This window comes from Sapajus apella, unplaced genomic scaffold (genome assembly GCF_009761245.1).
Source record: "Sapajus apella isolate SASKATOON/1434 unplaced genomic scaffold, GSC_monkey_1.0 scaffold1, whole genome shotgun sequence".
NCBI classification, from domain to species: Eukaryota; Metazoa; Chordata; class Mammalia; order Primates; family Cebidae; genus Sapajus; species Sapajus apella.
The window spans coordinates 79736318-79759784 of record NW_022436941.1 but is presented as its reverse complement, the minus strand read 5'-3'; the positions used below and the strand labels follow the sequence as shown (position 1 = coordinate 79759784).

Genomic DNA, 23467 nt, shown 5'->3' with positions numbered 1-23467 from the left:
GCCTCAGCCTCTCAAAGTACTGAGATTACAGGTGTGAGCCACCGTGCCTGGTGGGTCACTGATTTTTAAATATTTATTTTCTTCTAATAAATATAAGCATTAGAAATGATAAATTTCCCTTGACGTACTGCTTAAGCTGAGAAGCACGAATTTCTGAATGTAATATTTACATTATATTTTAATTCTAACTATTTGGAACTCATGATTTTGTTTAATCCATGGGTTTAAAAGTATGTTTAATTTCCAAAGACTTGAGTATTTTTACAGATATTGTATTGATACTGATGACTAGTTAAATTCTATTGCTACTACAGAAGATATTCTTTAAGATTTTAATCTTCTAAATTGTTGATTTGTTTTTAGTTCAGCATGTGGTGTGACTATGAACATTCCATGTGTGCCGGTGTGTGTGTGCTGTAGTTGTGCAGTGTAGTAGTCTCTAAATATTAATTGGGTTATGGCATTCTGTGGTGTTGCTAAGATCTTTTATATCCTTATTGGTTTTTGGTCTATTCTATCAATTACTGAGAAGGAGCTTTTCAAATCTCCAGCTATGATTGTCAATTTGCCTATTTATCCTTTTAGTTCTTTTGAGTTTTTTCATGTATTTTGAGACTGTGTTATTAGCTATACACACATATTTTTAAATGTGTCTGCCTGAGTAATTTTCCCTTTTATATTATGAAATGTCCCACTTTATTTCCAGCAACAATCCTTGTCTTAAAGTCTAGATAGTCTAATATTAATAGAGAATGCAGATACTCTTTCTTTCTTAATAGTATTTTCATGGTATATATATAATTTTATAATTTTATTTTCAACTTATATGTGTCTTTATATTTAAACTGTGAATCTTGTAGTCAGTATAGAGTTGGGCTTTTCATTTTTTTCCAGTTTGAAAAATCACTGCCTTTTCATTTTCATACATTGCAATTATCCGTATGATTGAATTTAAGTCTACCATTTTGTTATATTTATTCTGTTTCTTTCTCTTCCTCTGTTTTTCCTATATATATATATTTTTTGCTTAAATATTTTTAGGTATTCCAATTCCTGTGTTGGCTTTTCTTTTCATTTTTTTTTTTTTTTGAGATTAAGTTTTGCTTTTGTTGCCCAGGCTGGAGTGCAATGGCACAATCTTGGCTGACTGCAACCTCTACCTCCTGGGTTCAAGCAATTCTCCCGTCTCAGCTTCACGAGTAGCAAGGATTACAGCCACATGCCGCCACGCCCAGCTAACTTTTTATTTTTAGTATAGGCAGAGTTTCACCATGTTGGCCAGGCCAATCTCGAACTCGTGACCTCAGGCAGGTGATCCACCTGCCTCGGCCTCCCGAAGTGCTGGGATTACAGTCGTGAGCCACCGTGGCTGGCCCTCTGTGTTGGCTTTTGAATTGTATATCTTTGTGTATTTTTAGCGTTTATCCTAAGGATTACGATATGCATATTTAACTTATTATATAGTCTACTTAGAGTTAATACTGTATTACTTCTCATAAAATATAGTAATTTTGCTATAATTTCATTTAACTCATTCCTTATGAAATTGTTGTCATATTACATCTGCATTTGTTATAAAAGCCAAAAACTCTTTTGAGTTTTAGTTTTTATAATTTGTTTTTAACAGTAATATGTATTTTTTAAGTAATAAAAATGTATATTTATTGTATATTTATTTATGTTTGCCTTTCACCTTTATGCCATTTCTGGTGCTCTTCCTATTTATCTAAGTTTCTCTCTGGTGTCATTTTTCTTCAGCCTGAACAACCTCCTTTAGCATTTCCTACATTAGAGATCCACTGGCAATTCATTCTCTTAGTTTTTGTTCATCGATAATGGTTTTTTAATATTTTGCCCTCATTTTTGAATAAGAGTTTTGCTACATATAAAATTTCTTGTTGATTTTTTTTGGTACTTTAAATATGCTGTTTTATTGTCTGCTGACCTCCATTATGCTGTGAGTTCAGCTGTTCTTCATATTATCATACCCTTGTATGTAATGTCATTCTTTTTCATATGTTTTCAAGGCTTTCTATTTAACTTTGAGTTGAAACAATTAGACTATAATGTGCCTAGGTGTCGTTTTATTTATATTTAGTCAGATTGGAAAATTGGACAAGCTTCTCAGACCTATAAGTTTATATTTTTCACCAAATTGGAAATTTATTTAGCCATTATGTCTTCAAGTATTTTTTTACCCAATTATTTTCTTCTTTTTCCCTTTTGATATTGCCAAGTACATGTATGTTAGAATTCTGATATCCCACAGGTAACTGAGGCGCTTTTCATTAAACAAATTTTTCTTTCTATTTGTCAGATTGTATGATTTCTATTGATTTATTTCAAGTTCAATGAATCTTTCTTCTGTCATCTTCAGTCTTTTGTTAAACCTATGCAGGAATTGTCCATTTTAGTTATTTTACTTTTCCTTTGAGGCTCAATATTGGCTCCTTTTACACTAGAAACTTGTTTCCAGTGAAGATAGATATTAGCTCTTGGGATGAAGTGTTTGAGTATTGAAAGAGGTTAATAAGATTCATTCCTAGTATTGTGCAGAAACTAAGGAAGCACAATAATTAACTGAGCTTCTTATAGGAAAGGTGATAGAGAAATGCAAATAGTAATATTAGTGCTTTGATTATCTTTTGTAGATTGTTTTGGAAAAATACTTATATTTACATTTCTATCATTTAATTATATTTCTATTGAGCATTGTTCCTGTGATACAATACTTTTTCTTTGTGGTTTTCAAATTAAATTGTGGGCTTCAAGATACTTTTTGAAATTTCAACAAGGTGCAAAATTGTAAAAATAAATTAACTTTAACAATTACTTTCTTTTGCCAACTTCTGTATTATTTAATAGCTTCAACTCTGCAGAAACAAAATGCTTTTCCAACACCAACATGTTTCATATTTGAAGTGTCCTGTCAGTTCTGTTGAGATAATGAAGTATTTTTGCATTCACTAGACAATGAAACCATATGAGTAAGTGTTCTAGGTCTTCAGTCCTCTAGTGAATGGCGAAAAGAAAGGTCCGGTAGTTCCCTGCTGCACTCTCCAGCAAGCTGGTTGGCTGGGTGATAGTATTAGTAACGTAGGTCTAACGACCTTCAAAAAGCCACATTTTGTACCTACTTGGCCTCCTGTCTGAGAAAAACATGGAATCATAGCCACTTAGCTCCTACAGTCTTACTTTTTATGTCTGGCTACCTGAATCATAATCTAATAGTAAGAGGTAAGGCCATCAGCCTCTCATCACTTGTCTGCAGCCATTTGTTTAACTCTAGCTTATCAAAGATCAACGGGTGTTACTTGCTAGACACCAAGTATCTTGGACGATAAAGAAACTTACAAGCCAATGCTGATGAATACTTTCTGCTTAAGTGGCCACAGCTCAAGGGTTATAAAGAGCATGAAGAAAAGATGTGTTAAGTACCAGCTGGCAAATTCTGACTCGCCTGTAGCTCTCACCTATAGATGTTAGCTTTAGTAGAAGATAGTTTTTCATTAGAATGTTTGATCCACTGAACACCTGTCTGAGTGGCAGGACTAATGAAAAAGAGTAACAGAAACATAGCGCATCTGTGACGTGAACATTCTTTTATGGATATGCATGGGGAGTTTGTTATTTGCGGTAAATAATAGTAGCAGTAGCTTTTGAATGAAAAGCAGGGATGATTATGACTATGAACATGGCTTTGTAAGTCATCCTAATTGGGACAGTTGTACAATCTGGAAACAAAAACACGTACACTGTGAATACACCAAGTTTTTCACAGATAATCCAGATATTCTTTTGTCTCATAAGTACATGGACAACAAACTGCTTGTTCCTACACATGGCCTACCTTGATGGATGAAATAAGGGGGCAAGGTATCACTAGAACCAATATTTATAGCAAATCTCAGAAGGCATTTTTCAATGGCTCATATTTTTTTTTAAAGTGTTTTGATATTTTTAAAATATTTAGTGTTTAATGATGAAAACTTATTGGGAAACAAATGTATTAATATTAACATGTAGGCTTCTATTTTTTCTCCAAGTGGGAAGTTTTAGAATACTTTACTAGGTGTTTTTAGGAGAAGTTTTCCTTATACCACATAGCACTGGGTATGTGCATTCTGTTTACTCTTTCTCCTCAGGAAGAGGTATTCTTGTAACAGCTATTTCTCAGTTTGTGGTCTCCATTTGGACACAGGTCTCTTTTAGATATCGATACTTTCTAATGCAGCAAGGGGGAAGTAAAGCCCAATTGTGTGTTATTTATAAAATGACTGATGGAGAAAGTCAAGGCCACCTTCCACTGAGTTCAGCAGAGCAGATTTGCACAGCTTTGAGAACATGTTTACTGCTAGGTTGTCCTTCCTCAAAGTCTAGTAAAGTGCTTGCAGTGGGTTATATCTCTGGTCCTCAGAAGGTTCTGGCTTTTACCAGGGCAGAGATAATTGATAAAACACATTTCTCAGAATTCAGCTTGTCTGGGCAGACTGGGCATTATAGGGTTAGAGACCCTTCTCTAAAAGAGTCAACATCATGATGGTGAGATCTGATGAACTGTATCACCAAGAGGGGTGTCTGGTGAAGACACCAGCTGGTGGAGAGCTCTAGGATCATATTTCTATGTTTCCAGGGATCTCAGCCTAAATGTCAGATTACTTAGTCACCTCATAGTTTATCCCTGAGGCCTTGAAAATGTATACCTGTTCTGGCTTCCATATGAATGTTTGTTAATCCAGTGATTTCTAAATCTGACTGATGAAAAGAACATATGAGGTGCTTTAAAAAAATGACAGATTTCTGGCCTCAATCTAAATATTCTAATTCTGCAGAATTTGAGTGGAGTTCTGCATGTCTAAGAATTTTGGATCTACTTTACCCTGAAAGCATTTCATTTTGTATTCCCAAATAAAAATGAATTTGACTGGAGAGAACAGGTATTTGAAAACACGATGTCTGGCGTTTTTTGCTGCCAAGAAATGATGAGAAATCTTATGTATATTTTATATCCACAAGAAAAGTTTTGAAGGATTCTTTACATTTTGTTGCTAAGAGAGGGGCCCTTTCAGTTTTACAAATTGACATCTGCATATAGAAAGTGTGAATGTCAAGAATGTTTGATGAGTTTTTTTTAATGTTTTAAACTTACTTTTGTTTTATCAAAGTTGTATAAGGGGAAGATGATTGCTTGGCTATTGGGATGGTTGTGGGGTTGGACTTTCAACCAATTCTCTTGTTTCCATGCCCCAGCCACAACTAGGGTGACCCACCACCTAGCTGGCTGGTTTTAGCACTGAAAGTTCTGCTGTGTACCATGAAACTCCTCATTCCCAGGCAAACCAGGACAATTGGTAACCCTAGCCATACCCTATAATCAAGACACTTGGTATCTCCAATTCCAAGGACTTTCCTGGTTCTGCCAGGCAAGAGTTCTTTTGGGGTTTTTCAGCAGGCTTAGGATTCTGCTTTCTCCAGTCTATTCACTTGACCTGTCTTTTCTACTGTTGTCTCCTGTCTACTTCTCTCTGTCTATAAAGATTTTGCTTTTGTGAAATCCCTTTACTATTATTTTAGAGGGGTTTAGGGGAAAGGATGGTGATCATCATCACATATGCAAGATTTTGTGCATGTATATATAGCCGAAAGCCTTTTAATGATTCCCAATATTGAAATAATGATATTGTGGACTTTGGTGATTTTTCCAAATCCAATATCAAAGGTTAAGTTAAACGTTACCCAAACACACTTCAAAGCTGTAGGAGAGGACAGTTTTCCCACAGCACTGTGAGTTCCTGAGGCTCCCTTTCCTATATTTTCTTACCAATTGCATTATTCCCCTTATTAGTCCAGACATGAAACTCAGCTCTCTCCAGGTTTCTACAAAATTCCACTTGCTCTTAAGGATTTCATGACTTTAGCAGGTTTAGAAGTTATTGGGTTGGCAGGCAGTGTTATAAGACAGGTCCTATCACAGGGAATATGGCCTTTAGGGCCAGGTTCTTCTCCTCGCTATCTGGACCACAGAACACTTCTACCTACATACAGTTATCTCAGTGTCTTAGCTTCTACCCCAAGAGATATATTGATGAATGCTTTTTGTTCCATATCATAACAATTGAAAATAGGGAGAAAATGTAAGGCATCTATATCAGAAATTATGAAAGTCTAGGGAAAATGTTGGATGTTAAAACCTCTTGCCCTCTGACGTTAGGTAATAAGAGAAAGCATGTTCTGTAAAACTGACCATTTCCATTTCAGAGAATAGCATTGGTGGGAATTCAACAAGAAGAATATCAAAGATGATAATGGAAGCTTTAGCTGAGTGTTTAGCATATACCAACACTTTTCCATTGCTCGTCTCACTATTCTTATTATACAGATGAGGAAACTGCAGCTTGGAATAGGTAAAAACAAAACAAAACAAAAACCTTGCCCGAATGTTCCTAAGTAGTGAAGGGGCAAGTAGCAGAGCTGGGATTCCTTCTTCGGCAGCCTGACCTCAGGGTGTGTGCTCTTATCCATACTCACACCCCACTAAGAATGTGGAATGCTCTTTTTCACAGATCCATCTGCATGCGTATAATTTTAGAAATAGAAAATAGGGGGAATGGTATTTTCCTACGTCTCACCACACTGTGATTTATAAGGCCTGGATTACCAGTAGCTGGGTCCTCTCTGGTATCCCAGGACTGCACTAATGACACCCTGGCTTCCATATTTATATGTGCAGGAGCTTCAGGGACCAGGGCCTGAGCTTCAGGACCACATCTGAATCTAGTTCTGAGCTTGTCGGCCACATCATTGCAGGATTGCATTGTCAGAGTCTGGGGGTTTTCCCAGCCACTGTCATTCCTGTCCCAGCAGACCTCACTTACAATCTTCTCTCTGTAGTCTGGGGTTCTCCTTTACTCTTCTGCTGGCAAGACCCAATGTAGGCTGTCTCCACTCAGGGAAACCTCTGGAACCAAACTGGGAGTGAATTATATAGTATGGGCTGAGAGGAGAACACTGGCCTTTGATACTAGTAGGAATGGTTTTCACATAGTTTGATAAAATTCATCTTCTTTTTCTTCATACTCTGTCAGTATACATCTACAAATTTCAAAGCAAAGTAAAAAACCATTACAATACATACATACATATATATATATATATATAAAATCAGCTGGGTTTATATATGTATTTATATACATATATGTGTATATATATCTATATACATATAAAATCAAGTTTAGGCTATATTCCCCTTCAACAAAGTCATAAATGCTTTTTAGAAGCAAAGAGAAGAAGCTCCCATACGTGTTCCAATATCCTTCTCTGTGATTGAAGTTTCAGACTTGTTAGTTTGTGAAGGGCAGAATGAATCAGCTGGATCTGCATGTCACTAGCTCTTGAAGAACACATTTGGCCCAGGTAATAAGAACTCAGTACACAGCTGAGAGAAATCAGGATATCCTATTGAAAAATAAGAACCATTCCACTTTAACTTTCTCCCAGATTCCCAATTTCTCTCTCTCTCTCTCTCTCTCTCCATTTCATTTTTCATAAGTTATTGGGGGACATGTTGTATTGGGGGACATGTTGTATTTGGTTACATGAGAAGTTCTTCAGTGGTGACTTGTGAGATTTTGGTGCACCCATCACCCAAGCAGTATACACTGCACCCTATTTGTAGTCTTTTATCTCTCACCCCCCTCCCTCCCACTCTTCCCCGTGAGTACCCAAAGTCCATTGTATCATTCTTATGCCTTTGTGTCCTCATAGCTTAGCTTCCATATATCAGTGAGAACATACAATGTTTGGATTTCCATTCCTGAGTTACTTCACTTAGAATAATAGTCTCCAATCTCATCTAGGTCACTGCAAATGCTGTTAATTCATTCCTTTTTAATGGCTAAGTAGCATTCCATCATATATATATACACCACAGTTTCTTTACTCATTGATTGATGGGCATTTGGGTTGGTTCCACGAATTTGCAGTTGTGAATTGTGCTGCTATAAACGTGTGTGCAAGTATCTTTTTTGAATAATGACTTCTTTTACTATGGGTAGATACCCGGTAGTGGGATTGCTGGATCAAATGGTAGTTCTCCTTTTAGTTCTTTAAGGAATTTCCACACTGTTTTTCATAGTGGCTGTACTAGTTTACATTCCCCCAGCAGTGCAGAAGTGTTCTCTGATTACTACATCCACACCAACATCTACTATTTTTTTGATTTTTTGGTTTTGTCCATTCTTGCAGGAGTAAGGTGGTATCACATTGTGGTTTTGATTTGCATTTCCCTGATCATTAGTGATGTTGAGCATATTTTCATATATTTTTTGGCCATTTGTATATCTTCTTTTGAGAATTGTCTGTTCATGCCCTTAGCCCACTTTTTGATGTGATTTTTATTTCTTACTGATATGTTTCAGTTTGTTGTAGATTCTGTATATTAGTCCTTTGTCAGATGTATAGATTGTGAAGATTTTCTCCCACTTTGTGGGTTGTCTCTTTACCCTGCTGACTGCTGCTTTTGATGTGCAAAAGATTTTTAGTTTAATTAGGTCCCCACTATTAATCTTTGTTTTCATTGCATTTGGTTTTGGGTTCTTGGTCATGAAATCCTAGCCTAAGCCAATGTCTAGAAGGGTTTTTTCCAGTGGTATTTTCTAAATTTGTATAGTTTCAGATCTCAGGTTTAAGTCCTTAATACATCTTCAGTTGATTTTTTGGGTAAGGTGAAAGATGAGGATACAGTTTCATTCTCCTACATGTGGCTAGCCAATTATCCCAGCACCATTTATTGAAAAGGGTGCCCTTTACCCACTGTATGTTTTTGTTTGCTTTGTTGAAAATCAGTTGGCTATATTTGGGTTTATTTCTGGGTTCTCTATTCTGTTCCATTGGTCTACATGCATATTTTTATATCAGTACCATGTTGTTTTGATGACTATGGCCTTATAGTTTAGTTTGAAATCAGGAAGTATGATGTCTCCAGATTTGTTCTTTTCACTTAGTCTTGCTTTGGCTATGCAGGCTCTTTTTTGTTTTCATCTTAATTTTAGAAGTTTTTTCCTAACTCTGTGAAAAATGATGGTGGTATTCTGATGGGATTGCACTGAATTTGCAGATTGCTTTTGGCAGTACGGTCATTTTCACAATATTGATTCTGCCCATCCATGCGCATCAGATGTGTTTTCATTTGTTTGTGTTGTCTATGATTTCTTTCAGTAATGTTTTGTAGTTTTCTCTGTAGAGGTCTTTTGCCTCCTTGGTTAGGTATATTCCTAAGTCTGTTTTTGTTGTTGCTGGTTTTTTGTTGTTATTGTTGTTTTGCAGCTAATGTAAAAGAGGTTGAATTCTTGATTTGATTCTTCGTTTAGTTGCTGTTGGTGTATAGAAGAGCTACTGATTTGTGTACATTAATGCCTGATATAATTTGCTGTAAAACTGTCTGGTCCTGGACTTTTTTTGTTGGTTCATTTCAATCTTGCAGCTTGTTATTGGTCTGTTCAGGGTATCTAATTCTTCCTGATTTAAGCTAGGAGAGTTGTATTTTTTCAGGAATTTATCCATCTCTTCTAGGTTTTCCAGTTTATGTACATAAAAGTGTTCATAGTAGCCTTGAATGATCTTTTGTATTTTAGTGGTGTCAGTTGTCATATCACCTGTTTCGTTTCTTAGTGAGGTTGTTTGAATTTTCTCTTTCTTGGTTAATCTTGCTAATAATTTTATTTATCTTTTCAAGGAAACAGCTTTTTGTTTCATTTATCTTTTGTATTTTTATTTGTTTGTTTCAATTTCATTTAGTTTTGCTCTGATCTTGGTTATTTCCTTCCTTCTGCTGGGTTTGGGTTTGGTTTGTTCTTGTTATTCTAGTTCCCTGAGGTGCAACCTTAGATTGCCTGCTTGTGCTCTTTCAGACTTTCTTATGTAGGCGTTTAGAGCTATGAACTTTCCTCTTAGCACTGCAGAGGTTTTGATAGGTTGTGTCATTATGGTCATTCAGTTTGAAGAATTTTTTAATTTTCATCTTGATTCTGTTTTTGACCCAATGCTCATTCAGGAACAGGTTATTTAATTTCCATGTATTTGCATGGTTTTGAAGGCTATTTTTGGAGCTGATTTCCAGTTTTATTCCACTGTGGTCTGAGAGAATGCTTGATATAATTTTAATTTTCTTAAATTTATTGAGACTTGTTTTATGGCCTATTAGATGGTCTATCTTGGAGAAAGTTCCATGTGCTGTTGAACAGAACATGTATTCTGTGGTTGTTGGATGAAATGTTCTGTATATATCTGTTAAGTCCATTTGTTCCAAGGTATCATTTAAATCCATTCTTTCTTTGTTGATTTTCTGTCTTGCTGTCAGTGGAGTGTTGACGTCCCCCACTAGTATTGTGTTGCAGTCTATTTCATTTCTGAGGTCTACTAGTAACTGTTTTACAAATTTGGGAACTCCAGTGTTAGGCGCATGCATATATGTTTAGGATTGTGATATTTCCTGTTGGACAAGGCTTTTTACCATTACATAATGTCCCTCTTTGTCTCTTTTAATCACTATTGCTTTAAAATTTATAGGAAAAAAAAAGCCATCAAAAAGTAGGCAAAGTATATGAACAGACTGCATAAAAAGGATATTTATGCTGCCAACAGATATATATATGTAAAAGCTCATTATCACTGGTCATTAGAGAAATGCAAATCAAAACCACATTGAGATACCACCTCACACCAGTTAGAATGGCGATGATTAAAAAATCAGGAGACAACAGATGCTGGAGAAGATGTAGAGAAATAGGAATGCTTTTACACTGTTGGTGGGAGTGTAAATTAGTTTAACCATTGTGGAAGGCAGTGTGATGATTCCTCAAGGATCCAGAAATAGAGATGCCATTTGACCCTGCAATCCCATTACTGAATATATACCCAGAGGATTATAAATCATTCTATTATAAAGACACATGCACACGTATGTTTATTGTGGAACTGTTCACAATAGCAAAGACTTGGAACCAACCCAAATGCCCATTAATGATAGACTGGATAAAGAAAATGTGGCACAGTGCACCTTGGAATACTGTGCAGCCACAAAAAAGGATGAGTTCATGTCATTTGCAAGGACATAGATGAAGCCGGAAACCATCATTCTCAGCAAACTGACACAAGAACAGAAAACCAAACACTACATGTTCTCACTCATAGGCAGGTGTTAAACAATAAGAACACTTGGACACAAAGAGGGGAACATCACACATTGGGGTCCATTGGGAGGGGCTATGGGAGGGATAGTGGGAGGGAGTGTGGGGGAGGGATAACATGGGGAGAAATGTCAGGTATAGGTGATGGGGGGATGGTGGCAACAGACCACCTTGCCATGAACGTACCTATGCAACAATCCTGCGTGATCTGCACATGTACCCCAGAACTTAAAGTATAATAAAAATAAATAAATAAAGTTTGTTTTCCCTGATATAAGAATAGCTACCCCTGCTCGCTTTTGGTGTCCATTTGCATGAAATGCCTTTTTCCACCCCTTTATGTGTGGCCTTCTGTGTTAGGTGAGTCTCCTGAAGGCAGCAGATAGTTGGTTGGTGAGTTCTTAATCTATTCTGTGGTTCTGTATCTTTTAAGTGGAGCATTTAGGCCATTTACATTCAATGTTAGTATTGAAATGTGAGGTACTGTTGCATTCATCATACAACAGTCTTTTTGTTTTATAGGTCCTGTGTGATTTATGCATTAATGAGGTTCTGTTTTGATGTGTTTCCAGTATTTGTTTCAAGGTTTAGAGCTCCTTTTAGCAGTTCTTGTAGTGGTGGCTTGGTAATGGCAAAGTCTCTCGGCATTTGTTTGTCTGAAAATGACTGTATCTTTCCTTCATATATGATGCTTAGTTTCACTGCATTCTTGGCTGTTAATTGTTCTGTTTAAGGAGACTGAAGATATGGCTCTGATACATTCTAGCTTATAGTGTTTCTGCTGCGAAATCTGCTGTTGATCTGATACGTTTTCCTTTATAGGTTACCTGGTGCTTCTGTCTCAAGCCCTTAAGATTCTTTCCTTTGTCTTAACTTTGGATAACCTGATGACAATGTGCCTAGGCGAAGATCTTTTTGCAATGAATTTCCCAGGTGTTCTTTGTGCTTCTTGTATTTGGGTGCTTAGGTCTCTAGCAAGGCCAGAGAAGTTTTCCTTGATTATTCCCCCAAATATATTTTCCAAGCTTTTAGAATTTTCTTCTTCAGGAACACTTGTTATTTTTGTGTTTGGTCATTTAACATAATTCCAGACTTCTTGGAGGTTTTGTTCATATTTTCTTCTTCTTTTTTCTTTGTCTTTGTTGGATTAGGTTAATTCAAAGACCTTGTCTTCAAGCTCTGAATTTCTTTCTTCTACATGTTCAATTCTATTGCTGAGACTTTCCAGAGCATTTCACATTTATAAAAGTGTGTCCAAAGTTTCCTGAATTTTTTATTGTTTTTTCTTTAAGCTATCTATTTCCTGGACTATTTCTCCCTTCACTTATTGTATCCTTTTTTGGATTTCCTTGTATGGGGCGTCACCTTTCTCAGGTCCCTCCCTGATTAGCTTAATAACTAACCTCCTTAATTCTTTTTCAGGCAGATCAGGGATTTCTTCTTGGACTGGATTAACTGCTGATGAACTAGTGTGATTTTTGGGGGGTGCTGAAGAGCCTTGTTTTGTCATATTACCAGGGTTGGTTTTCTGGTTCCTTCTCATTTGGGTAGGTTATGTCAGAGGGAAAGTCTAGGGCTGAAGGCTGTTGTTCAGATTCTTTTGTCCTGCAGGGTGTTCCCTTGATGTAGTATTCTCTCCCTTTTCCTGTGGATGTGGCTTCCTGCGAGCCAAATTGCAGTGATTGTTGTCTGTCTTCTGGGTCTAGCCACTCAGCCAGTCTACCTGGCTCCAGGCTGGTACTAGGGATAGTCTACACAGAGGGGTCCCTCAGCCATGGATACCAGCACCTGTTCCACTGGAGGTGGTGGAGGGTGCAATGGACTCCATGAGGGTCCTTAGCTTTGGTGGTTTAACGCTCTATTTTTGTGCCAATTGGCCTCCTGCTAGGAGGTGGCACTTTGTAGAAAGCATCAGCTGTGGTAGTGTGGAGAGAGATTGGCAGTGGGTGGGGCCCTAGAACTATCAAGATTATATGCCCTTTGTCTTCCACTAACAGAAGGGTGGGTGGGTACGGAAGGACTATGGAGGGTGGGACTAGGCCTGTCTGAGCTCATACTCTCTTTGGGTGGATCTTGCTTCAGCTGCTGTGGGGGATGGGGGTGAGATTTCCAGATCACTGGAGTTGTGTACCAAGGAGGACTATGGATGCCTCTGCTGAGTCATGGAGGTTGTCAGGGAAGTGGGGAAAGCTGGAAGTCACAGGCTTCACCCAGCTCCCACACAAACCAAAAGGCTGTCTCACTCCCACTGTGCCCCCCACAACCACCCCAAGTCTGTTTCCAGACAGAGGGCAAGATGGGCTTCAAAACTTGCCCAAGGCTTTCTTCCTCCCAGCTGCTAAAGAAAAAGGCTTTAGTTCTTTCCCAGTCTGTGAAGTCTGCAAGGTGGATTTGGATTCATGCCCTCCCCCGAGTTCTGGCCAGGAGGCTTCTTGCCCTGGTCAAATTGTTGAAAAGTTCAGCTAGAAATATCCTTCTCCCTGTGAAGTTTTACCCCTTCCTCCTCTGGCTGCCCTCTGGATGGATCCCCTGTGGTGCCAGGCAAAAATGGGCTGCTTGGGGATCCCACGAGTTCCCAGGGCCTTTCTGCTGCTTCCTCTACCCCTGTATTTCGCTCAGTTTGGCTCTCTAATTTGACTCAACTCCAGATAAAGTAGGAAACTTCTCCCACAAACAAACCTTCACCTTCTCCATTGGGGGTGTATATTTGAGAGAGGAGGGGCTCCCTTTCCCACTTCCGCAGTTGGGGCACTCACAGTACTGGGGGTGTCTTCTGGGTCCTGCCGGAGCACTCTGCTTCCTTCAGAGGGTCTGTGGACCTTCTCAGGATTGCTGGTTTTTTCTTGCACTCAATTTGGAGCTAAAATTCACAATGCAAGCCTCCGTATGCTGCTCTGTATGGAGCTGCAGTCTAGTCCTGCCTCCTGTCTGTCATGATCCTCCCTCCTCTCAGATTTCCTTAATTTCATCTCTAAAATGGAGATAACTTTGGTTCTGCATGTTGAGGAGCTTGGAAGTCATCACTTCCATCTTCACACTGGAAAAAAGCTGAACAAACTAAAAAAAATCAACAACCCTTCTTATTTCCATCAGATAAATGAAGTCATGGGGCAAATCACTGCCCCTAGTAATTGGAGTGACAGACAGGCAGATACAGAACAGAAACTTCTGCGGGAACTAGCTAAAGTAGAAAAATATGAACTAGCCGGCCACAGTGGCTCACACCTGTAATCCCTAAGGTCAGGAGTTCAAGATAAGCTTGGCCAACCTAGTGAAACCCTGTCTCTACTGAAAATACAAAAATTAGCCAGGTGTGGCATCGGGCACCTGGCCCCTGTAATTCCAGCTGCTTGGGAGGCTGAGGCAGGAGAATCTCTTGAACCCAGGAGGTAGAGGTTGCAGAGCTCTCTAGCCTGGGTGACAAGAGCGAAACTGCATCTCAAACAACAACAACAACAACAACAACAACAACAAAAAGAACCTAAACTATAATTGCAGTGTGGACCAGTCTGAGAAAGAAAAATTCCAGGGGGTGCCAGTCTTAAGGGGCCCCTTCACACTTTTTACATTTTACCTTCAGGATCCCTAGCAGCTCCTCCAGTGAAGATCAGAGAAAAATGTCTCATGTTTCCAGCAGGGGAAAGGGGAAAGTAGCCATTTTGAAATGTACTAGACGGTTCTGTTCCTTTAAAAAGGGATGCTAATGGTTGAACTAGTTACAGCTTCTAGGGATTAGGTGTGATAATACATGTAAAGCACATAGAACATGTAAGACCCGTGCAGTTATTATTTAGCCATATTCCTGTACATAAGCTGAGAGTTATCTACATCTTCTAAAGAAGCTACACATGAATTGGAGGTCCAGAGAAAGGCTGAAAGGAGAAATTCAGCTTGAGGAATACCTTTATACCTTTAAATGTATAGTGCTTTGCATCTTGAAAACATTACCATAATTTGGCATAGTATTGTATACATTCTCTTGTGAGTTCCATTAAATAGTTACTCATTCTCTGCTAAGGTAAAGAAAAAGATAAATAAAATTTCTGAATCTGTCCTTTTTGGAGGCCCCTTACTTCAGAAGCCAGGGTTAGAACTTAAACCTTCCAGTGCCTTGGCCACTTCCCCTTCCTTTCAGCTCAGTGGTGAGCTGTAAACAGTGGACTGGCTCCTGTAAGAGCCAACAGCAGCAGATACGTGGAGAAATCGCGGGCCAGAGGCTGCAAAGCACATCACAATTCTAATCCATTCTGAGAGACACACGTGGAAACCTGCAAACCTGTGCACAGATGAGGACTTTCACCAGAAGAAGTAGCTTGGAGTCCAGGTGACAGATGTTTGGAAATCCTAACTTTAAATATTTCCTTTCTTGGCTTTAAAAATTTAGTCTTTACATTGAAGCTGTCAGGAAAAATGATTTTTGTTTTTCTGTGTGTGTGTGTGTGTGTGTGTGTGTGTGTGTGTGTGTACATATGCTTTTATTTCTCTTGGGCAAATCCCTAGGAGTATGATTGTTAGGTCATATGGTAAATACATATTTAACTTCATGAGGAAAGGCTAAACTGTTTGTCAGAGAGGCTGTTCCATTTTAAACAGTCGCAGTAGCAATTTATGAGCATTCCAGTTGCTCCACATCCTTGCCAGCAATTGTTGTCAGGTTTTAATTTTTATTTTATAATTGTAGCTGTTATAATAGGTATATAGTGGTATATCACTGTGGTCTTAATTTGCATTTTCTAATATTAACAATGTTGAGTATCTTTTTAATCTGAAATTTGCCATTTTCTTTTATTTTTTCACAGGTGACAATGATTGAGGTTAGAAACTATTTTTTTCTGCACTTCCAATCCATATGTCCCATCCTTATTTTTACCCTTCTAATTTCAAAAAAGAATTGCTTTTTTTAAAATAATTTACTCTAGTTCCTCCTTCCTTTCACCCTCAGGCTATTATCAATAGTAGTAGTTGGAACATAGTAGCTTTATTTAACTTTTATTTTAAGTTTAGGGGTACATGCACAGGTTTGTATATAGGTAAATTTGTGTCATGGGGTTTGTTGTACAGATTATTTCATCATCCAGGTATTAAGCCTAGTACCCCTTAGTTATTTTTCCTAATCCTCTCCCTCCTCCCACCCTTCACTCTCCAATAGGCCCCAGCGTGTTTTGTTCCCCTCTGTGTGTCTATGTATTCTCATAATTTAGCTCTCACTTGTGAGAACATGCAGTATTTGTTTTTCTGTTCCTGAGTTAGGTTGCTAAGAATAATGGCCTCCATCTCCATCCTATGTTCCTGCAAAATACATAATTTCATTCTTTTTTATGGCTGCATAGGATTCCATGGTGTGTATGTACCACATTTTCTTTATCCAGTCTACCATTGGTGGGCATTAGGTTGGTTCCATATCTTTCTATTGTGAATAGGGCTATAATGAACATATATGTGCATGTGTCTTTACAATAGATCAATGTCTGGTCATTTGGGTATATGCCCAGTGATGAGATCGCTGAGTCTAATGGCATTTTTGTTCTTAGGTCTTTGGGGAATTGCCACACTGTCTTCCACAATGGTTGAACTCATTTACACTCCTACCGACAGTGTGTAAGCGTTCCTTTTTCTCTGCAACCTTGCCAGAATCTGTTACTTTTTGATTTTTTAGTAATAGCCATTCTGACTGGTGTGAATTGGGATCTCATTGTGGTTTTGATTTGCAATACTCTAATGATCAGTGATGTTGACCTTTTTTTCATATGCTTGTTGGGTGCATATATGTCTACTTTTGAAAAGTGTCTGTTCATGTTCCTTGCTTTTTAACAGGGCTGTTTGTTGTTCTCTTGTAAATTTGTTTACATTCCTTTTAGATGCTATATATTAGACCTTTGTTAGATGCATAGTTTGTCAAAAAATTTCTCCCTTTCTGTAGGTTGTCTGTTCACCCTGTTGATCGTTTTTTTTGCTGTGCAGAAGCTCTTTCATTTAAGTAGAACCTATTTATCAATTTTTGCTTTTGATGCAATTGGGTTTGGCATCTTTGTCATGACATCTTTGCCTGCTCCTATGTCAAGAATGATATTGCCTAGGTTGTCTTCCAGGATTTTTATAGTTTTGTGTTTTACATTTAAGTCTTTAATCCATCTTGAGTTAGTTTTTGTATATGGGGTAAGGAAGGGGTCCAGCTTCAGTCTTCTGCATACTGCTAGCCAGTTCTCCCAGCACCATTTATTGAATAGGGAGTCCTTTCCCCATTGCTTGTTTTTGTCAGGTTTGTTGAAGATCAGATAGTTTTAGGTGTGTAATCTTATTTCTGGGTTCTCTGTTCTGTTCCATTGGTCTATGTGTCTGACCAGTACCATGCTATTTTGGTTATTGTAGCCCTGTAGTATAGTTTGAAGTTGGGTAGCATGATGCTTCTAGCTTTGTTGTTTTGCTTAGGATTGCCTTGGCTATTCATACTCCTTTTTGAATTTTAAAACAGTTGTTTCTAGTTCTGTGAGGAATGTCATTGGTAGTTTAATAGGAATAACACTGAATGTGTAAATTGCTTTGGGCAGTATAGCCATTTTAATGATATTGCTTCTTCCTGTCCATAAGCATGGAATGTTTTTCCATTTGTTTGTGTCATCTCTGATTTCTTTGAGCAGTGTTTTGTAATTGTCCTTGTAGAGATCTTTCACTTCCCTGGTTAGCTGTGTTCCTAGGAGTGTGTGTGTGTGTATGTGTGCATGGTGCATGCGTGTGTGTGTGTGTATGTTCTTCGCCTGCTTTTTAATGGGGCTGTTTGTATAAAACATGGTAACTTCGAAACAACTTTTTGTTTTCCCTCATCAGATCCACAGAATGGCTTAGTGCAGTTTAGATTTGTGAGTGCACAAGTTTAATTTCTGCAAATAATTTCTTTTTCCTATGTAATTTGAAAAACAAATGTGAAAAACTCTGAAGAAGGCTGTGGTTACATGTGAAAACAGTGATGAGCATTTTTGGAGACTTTACTGTTAAGTCAAGTTGGTAAGATATAATGGTTTCATTCTACTTTGCACTAAGTAGATAAATATCTGAAATACTGTGACCAAGTATGAGAGACACACATGGGACTTTGAAAATCTGAAGCAGTGTCAGTTTTAACCTAGCCGGAGATGTTCTATTTTCAGATATATCCTATGTATAAGAGAGGCTAAATCAGTTGGTATCATCCAAGCAGGAGGGGAGAAATTTATGGAGCCTGATGGGTTCCTTCAGATACCCGACGTTCTCTCTATGCTGTAAAGGCTGCTTCACAGCATAGTGAACATCTTGCTGCTCAGTGTGAAGGATGAAGCTAGGACAACAACCTCAGATGATGGGTGCCACGAAAGGGACATGTTGAGTAGGAAGTTGGACTGCCCTGAAGATTCTTTCCAATTCTATGGTTATTTGTTATTTGAAGTTGAAATTAATGCCATTTGAAGAGTTACTTTTGTAAATCTATTACGAAATTTGATGTGCTCCTTGCCTACTCCTCTATTGAGATTTCAGCTATATTTTCCCATGAAAATTTCGAGAATGTTCACATGACTTTGGCATTTAGAGATGTCAGTAAACTTACCTAGTGCCTGTCTATAAGCCTCTTTGACATTCATATGCTGTCAAATTGCTTCACTTGTGGTCTTAGCAAGGTTAGAGCTGTTTCTTTCTTCATCCTTTGAGCTAGGATTTATTTCATTATTTTGAAGTTTTACAAAAACACACATATATTCCCAATGCATATCTTTTTGGCTCTTTGTGAATCTTATTATGTGTGTAAATTAGGGAATAGTTAAAAAAAAAAAAAAAAGCAAACCCATAAACAGTTCTTCAAGAGTAAGTAAATTAATAACTTTTTCTAATTCATCATTTAGAGGCTCTCCCTAAGAAGAATTTTGCTGGGTACACACGTCCACCAGCTCTGTCTCCCTTCTAGACACCCTCTTTTGCCCCCATTACCTTCTTTGTCACCAAAACAACAAGTTATATTTGCCCTTGAAATGAAAGATATTGCTGTCCCAGTTGTGCTTGCCTTCATCTAAATGTCTGCAGTTATATTCCAAAAGGCTATACGTTAATGATGTCTATATAGTTTGCCCTTCATAGCCATGAGTTCCTGTGTGTAGACCAAACTAGTTGCAGATAGGAAATATTTGGGGAAAAAATTTCATGTGTATTGAACATGAAATTTTTTTTTACAGACTTTTCTTTCTTGTTATTGTATCTTAAACAATACAGAATATCCACCATTTACATAGCATTTACATTGCATTAGGTATTATAAGTAATCTATATGTAATTTAAAGTATACGGGAGAATATGTATAAGTTATATGTGAATACTACACCATTTTTTATCAAGTAGTTGGGCATCTGCAGATTTTGGTGTCCATGGGAGGTACTGGAACCAACCCCTATAGACACCGAGGGACAATTGTGTTTCATCAGGTTTTGAAACCAACCTAATTTTGGAATGGGACCTGAGATTGATATCAGCAGTGTTAATTACATCTTCTTCTGAGGCATCTCAGAGATCCTCAGGCCTCAGTTGGAATGTCACCATAGGGTTATGGGGTACAACAGAGAGGAGGCCGTCAGGCCAAATAAGTGAGCAGCTCTAGGAAATGTATAGTGTCTCTTTTCTGGCTGTGGCTTAGCTGAGCATTCTTACCAGACCCCCAAATCCAGCCTGGTTCATATGAAAAAAGGTAAAAGAATCTTCATAATGTAGGCCATTTTTAGGCCTGTTTGAACTTAGCAGCTCATATAGGACAGGATTATTAAATGGTGAAAGGGCAGTGTCCGCAGGAATAGCACTGCCAAACAAAACAGTTAACTGGATTCCTGGGGCACCAGAAATCTTCACGGCAAGATATCATAGTTCAAATTCATGGTCAAGAGTTGCAGTCCTACTTGTGCCCTTGGCTTGTGTGTGTTGGGGAAAGTTTACTTTTTAGCATGCGGGCTGGTGGGCCAGAAAAGAAAGTGATGCTATCTGCCTGTTTTAGAGGCCTACCTCTGCCCTCCGGGAAGCGTTTGTTATAGGTTTTTACAATTTCTGAATATATTGGTGTGGCTGTATAGACTTAAAAAGAGAAATGCTTAAGCTTATGTTTAATAAGAAAACGTTAAATGCAATTTGAATCTTTATTGCCCTTAACTTTCATGAGATACACGCGATTTTTTTTTTTGTCCTTTTTGTTATACATAAAATTGAATTATCTTGCTGGCATTAAGTGTTTGTAGAAGAGGAATACAGTACCTTATCTTTTCCCTTTTTCCTCAGTTTTCTGTAAACATATGTGTACACACACAATCCCCCCCTGACTTCAGGCAACCAATGTTGTCCTAGATGAGGCTGAGTGGATCGAGTCTGATCCACTCCCATTTGTTACTGTTTCTAACATTTTCCTATTGCTTGGAGCTTCTCCCTTTTCCTCCCCCTACCCCAAAGAGAAAGATGTAACTTTTAATCAGCTTTTATGGGCAATGGAAAATAGGCGATCTAGCCTAGCCTTCTATAATGGAGCTTTCTGCAATTATGCCAATGTTCTGTACTAGCCCTGTCCAGTACAGTAGCCATTAGTCATATGTTGCTATTTTGCATTGAAATGTGGCTAGTATGATTGAGGTACTGAATTTCTAATATTATTTTATACTAATGTAAGTTTAAATCACCATATGTAACTAGTGGCTACCATATTAAACAGAACAATTGCCAAATAATTTATAGCATCAGAAAATGTGCTGAGCAAATGTACTAATCAGTAGATGCAACATTCTAAATACCCCTTTTCTATATCGAGCCAAATGATACTTAGAAGTAATGCAATATCATTTGTGATAGATGTTAAGATGATCATCAAAAAAGTTGAATAAAAGTCAATATCCGTCTAAAGCATTTGTAATTGGTTGTAGAGACCATTTTCTATTTTATGCTAGATGCTTTACATATCTGCTTTACAGCTATATCATCTATTATTTTCACAAGAATTCCAAGTTAGATATTATATTTTTTCATTTCAGGTAAGGCAGAAAGCTGTGGCACACCAATTTAAAATAACAAGCCAGGGTCACACAGCCGATAAGTAGTGGAGCTAAGTTTTGAACCCAGGTCAGGTTCTCCACTGATGCATTTCACAGTGAATATTTCCTACATGGTCTTTTAGGGCACTTGTGCAAGCCTCTCTAGCCATCATTTGGAAGTAGGGCAGGCGTGAAGAACGTGAGCCCTGGCACCACATTGCTTGTTTGAATCCTGCCTCTACTATTAACACCTGTATGAAGTTGAGCAACTTATTTAATATCACTGGGCCTCAATTTTCTCATTTTAATATGGAAATATTAAAAGTGCCCATCTTGGAGTGTAAATTAGTTCTAGATCTTTGAAGAATTACCACACTGTCTTTCACAATGGTTGAAACACAGTGTGGTAATTCTTCAAAGATTTAGAGCCAGAAATACCATTTGACCCAGCAATTTCATTACTGGTTATATACCCAAAGGATTATAAATCATTCTACTATAAAGACACTTGTACAGGTATGTTTATTGCAGACTATTCGCAATAGCAAAGTCTTGGTACCAACCCAAATGCCCATCAATGATAGACTGGATAAAGAAAATGTGGCACATATACACCATAGAATACTGTCCAGCCATAAAAAAGGATGAGTTTTATGTCCTTTGCAGGGACATGAATGAAGCTGGAAACCATCATCTCATTTTCAGAAAATTAACTCAAGCACAGAAAACCAAACGCCACATGTTCTCACTCATAAGTGGGAGTTGAACAATGAGAACACATGGCCACAGAAAGGGGAACATCACACACTGGGACCTGTCAGAGGGTAGGGGGTATTGGGAAGGGATAGCATTAGGAGAAATACCTAATGTAGATGATGGGGTGATCGGTGTAGCAAACCACCATGGCACATGTGTACCTATGTAACAAACCTGCACATTCTGCACATGTATCTCAGAACTTAAAGTATAATAATAATAAAAAGTACCCATCTCATCGGGTTATTGTGAGGGATTAACTAAGTTAATAGTATCTGGCACATTGTTTTAACTGTATATATTTGCCATCACAATGATTTTTAGTTTAAAAGACACTGCTATTTATGTTAGGATGTTGATTTGGTATGATAATTAATGAAGTAGAGATATGCTTTGGGTGTGACTCCCTATGAAATAAGAGAGATTCTAATCATTCAGATAATTCGGGAAGAAACACCCTGCTGTTCAGCCACTTTGGTGTCTCCATCAGTAGGATTATAAAGTTTCAGAGCCCACATGCCCTGGCCAATTTCTTATATCTTTGCTTGTCATGTTACCCTTATAGACATCCCCTTTGGTGTCTTTGATTGGTTCTGAATGCTGAGCAGTGACATGCACCAGCACAGCTGGAAAGGCCTGTAAGATTTGCTGTTCTGTCTTCCAGCAGGGAATTATTGCCATGGATACCAGTATCAGAGGAAGACTGGGGAGCACTCTCCATTCGCCTCCTGAGTGTCTGACATCTGTTTCTGGCACACCCAATAATGAGTATGCTGCCAACTTCATATCAAATGAGAGTCTGATCTATACCTCTTTTGTTTTTGTTTTGTTTTTATCACAGATGGCCTCTGCCCAAGATGCCAGGTATGGCCAGAAAGACTCCTCTGATCAGAACTTTGACTACATGTTCAAATTACTCATCATCGGCAATAGCAGTGTGGGGAAGACATCTTTTCTGTTCCGTTATGCCGATGACTCCTTTACATCTGCATTCGTCAGCACAGTGGGGATCGATTTCAAAGTAAAAACTGTATTCAAAAATGAAAAGAGAATCAAGCTTCAGATTTGGGTAAGTGGCTTTGAACTGGCAGTGTTCTTCAGGCTGGGGTGTTGAACATATCCATGTGTAAGGGAGAAACTTTCCATCTTGTTGTATCCCCATGGCATCCACAAGCCTCAATTTCCAGCCTCTTTGCTGCAGAACATTCTGTTTCAAAGACAGTAGTGGTGATTACTCTTTAAGATACGAATGGTGAATTATTATGCCTTGTTGTCATGTGGCACTCCTTAAGAGTCTACAGAAGAAAAAAAAAAAAAAAAACAACTCCGAACCTCTATCTTGTTGCTGGCGGAAGGAACTTTAAGTCTGGCTCTGTCCTTTATGATCTGTGTAACCTTGAGAAAGCCTGTGACTCCTCTGACATTTTCATAGTCTATAAAATAGGCTAAGTAGATCTAGCCTTTTAGGTCACAGAAAGCAGCCTTTCCTGGGCATTTTATAGA

The 23467-nt window shown here is 38.1% G+C and overlaps 1 protein-coding gene across 2 annotated transcripts in view; it reads left to right on the top strand.

The window, feature by feature from the left end:
- The window catches only part of RAB3C (RAB3C, member RAS oncogene family), a 269450-nt gene that overhangs the window by 8538 nt on the left and 237445 nt on the right, over positions 1 to 23467 (top strand). For both annotated transcript variants that reach the window (XM_032280269.1, XM_032280279.1), the window contains exon 2: positions 22806 to 23033. In XM_032280269.1, the coding sequence (XP_032136160.1) occupies positions 22806 to 23033 (228 nt within the window). The remainder of the gene's footprint in view (positions 1 to 22805; positions 23034 to 23467) is intronic.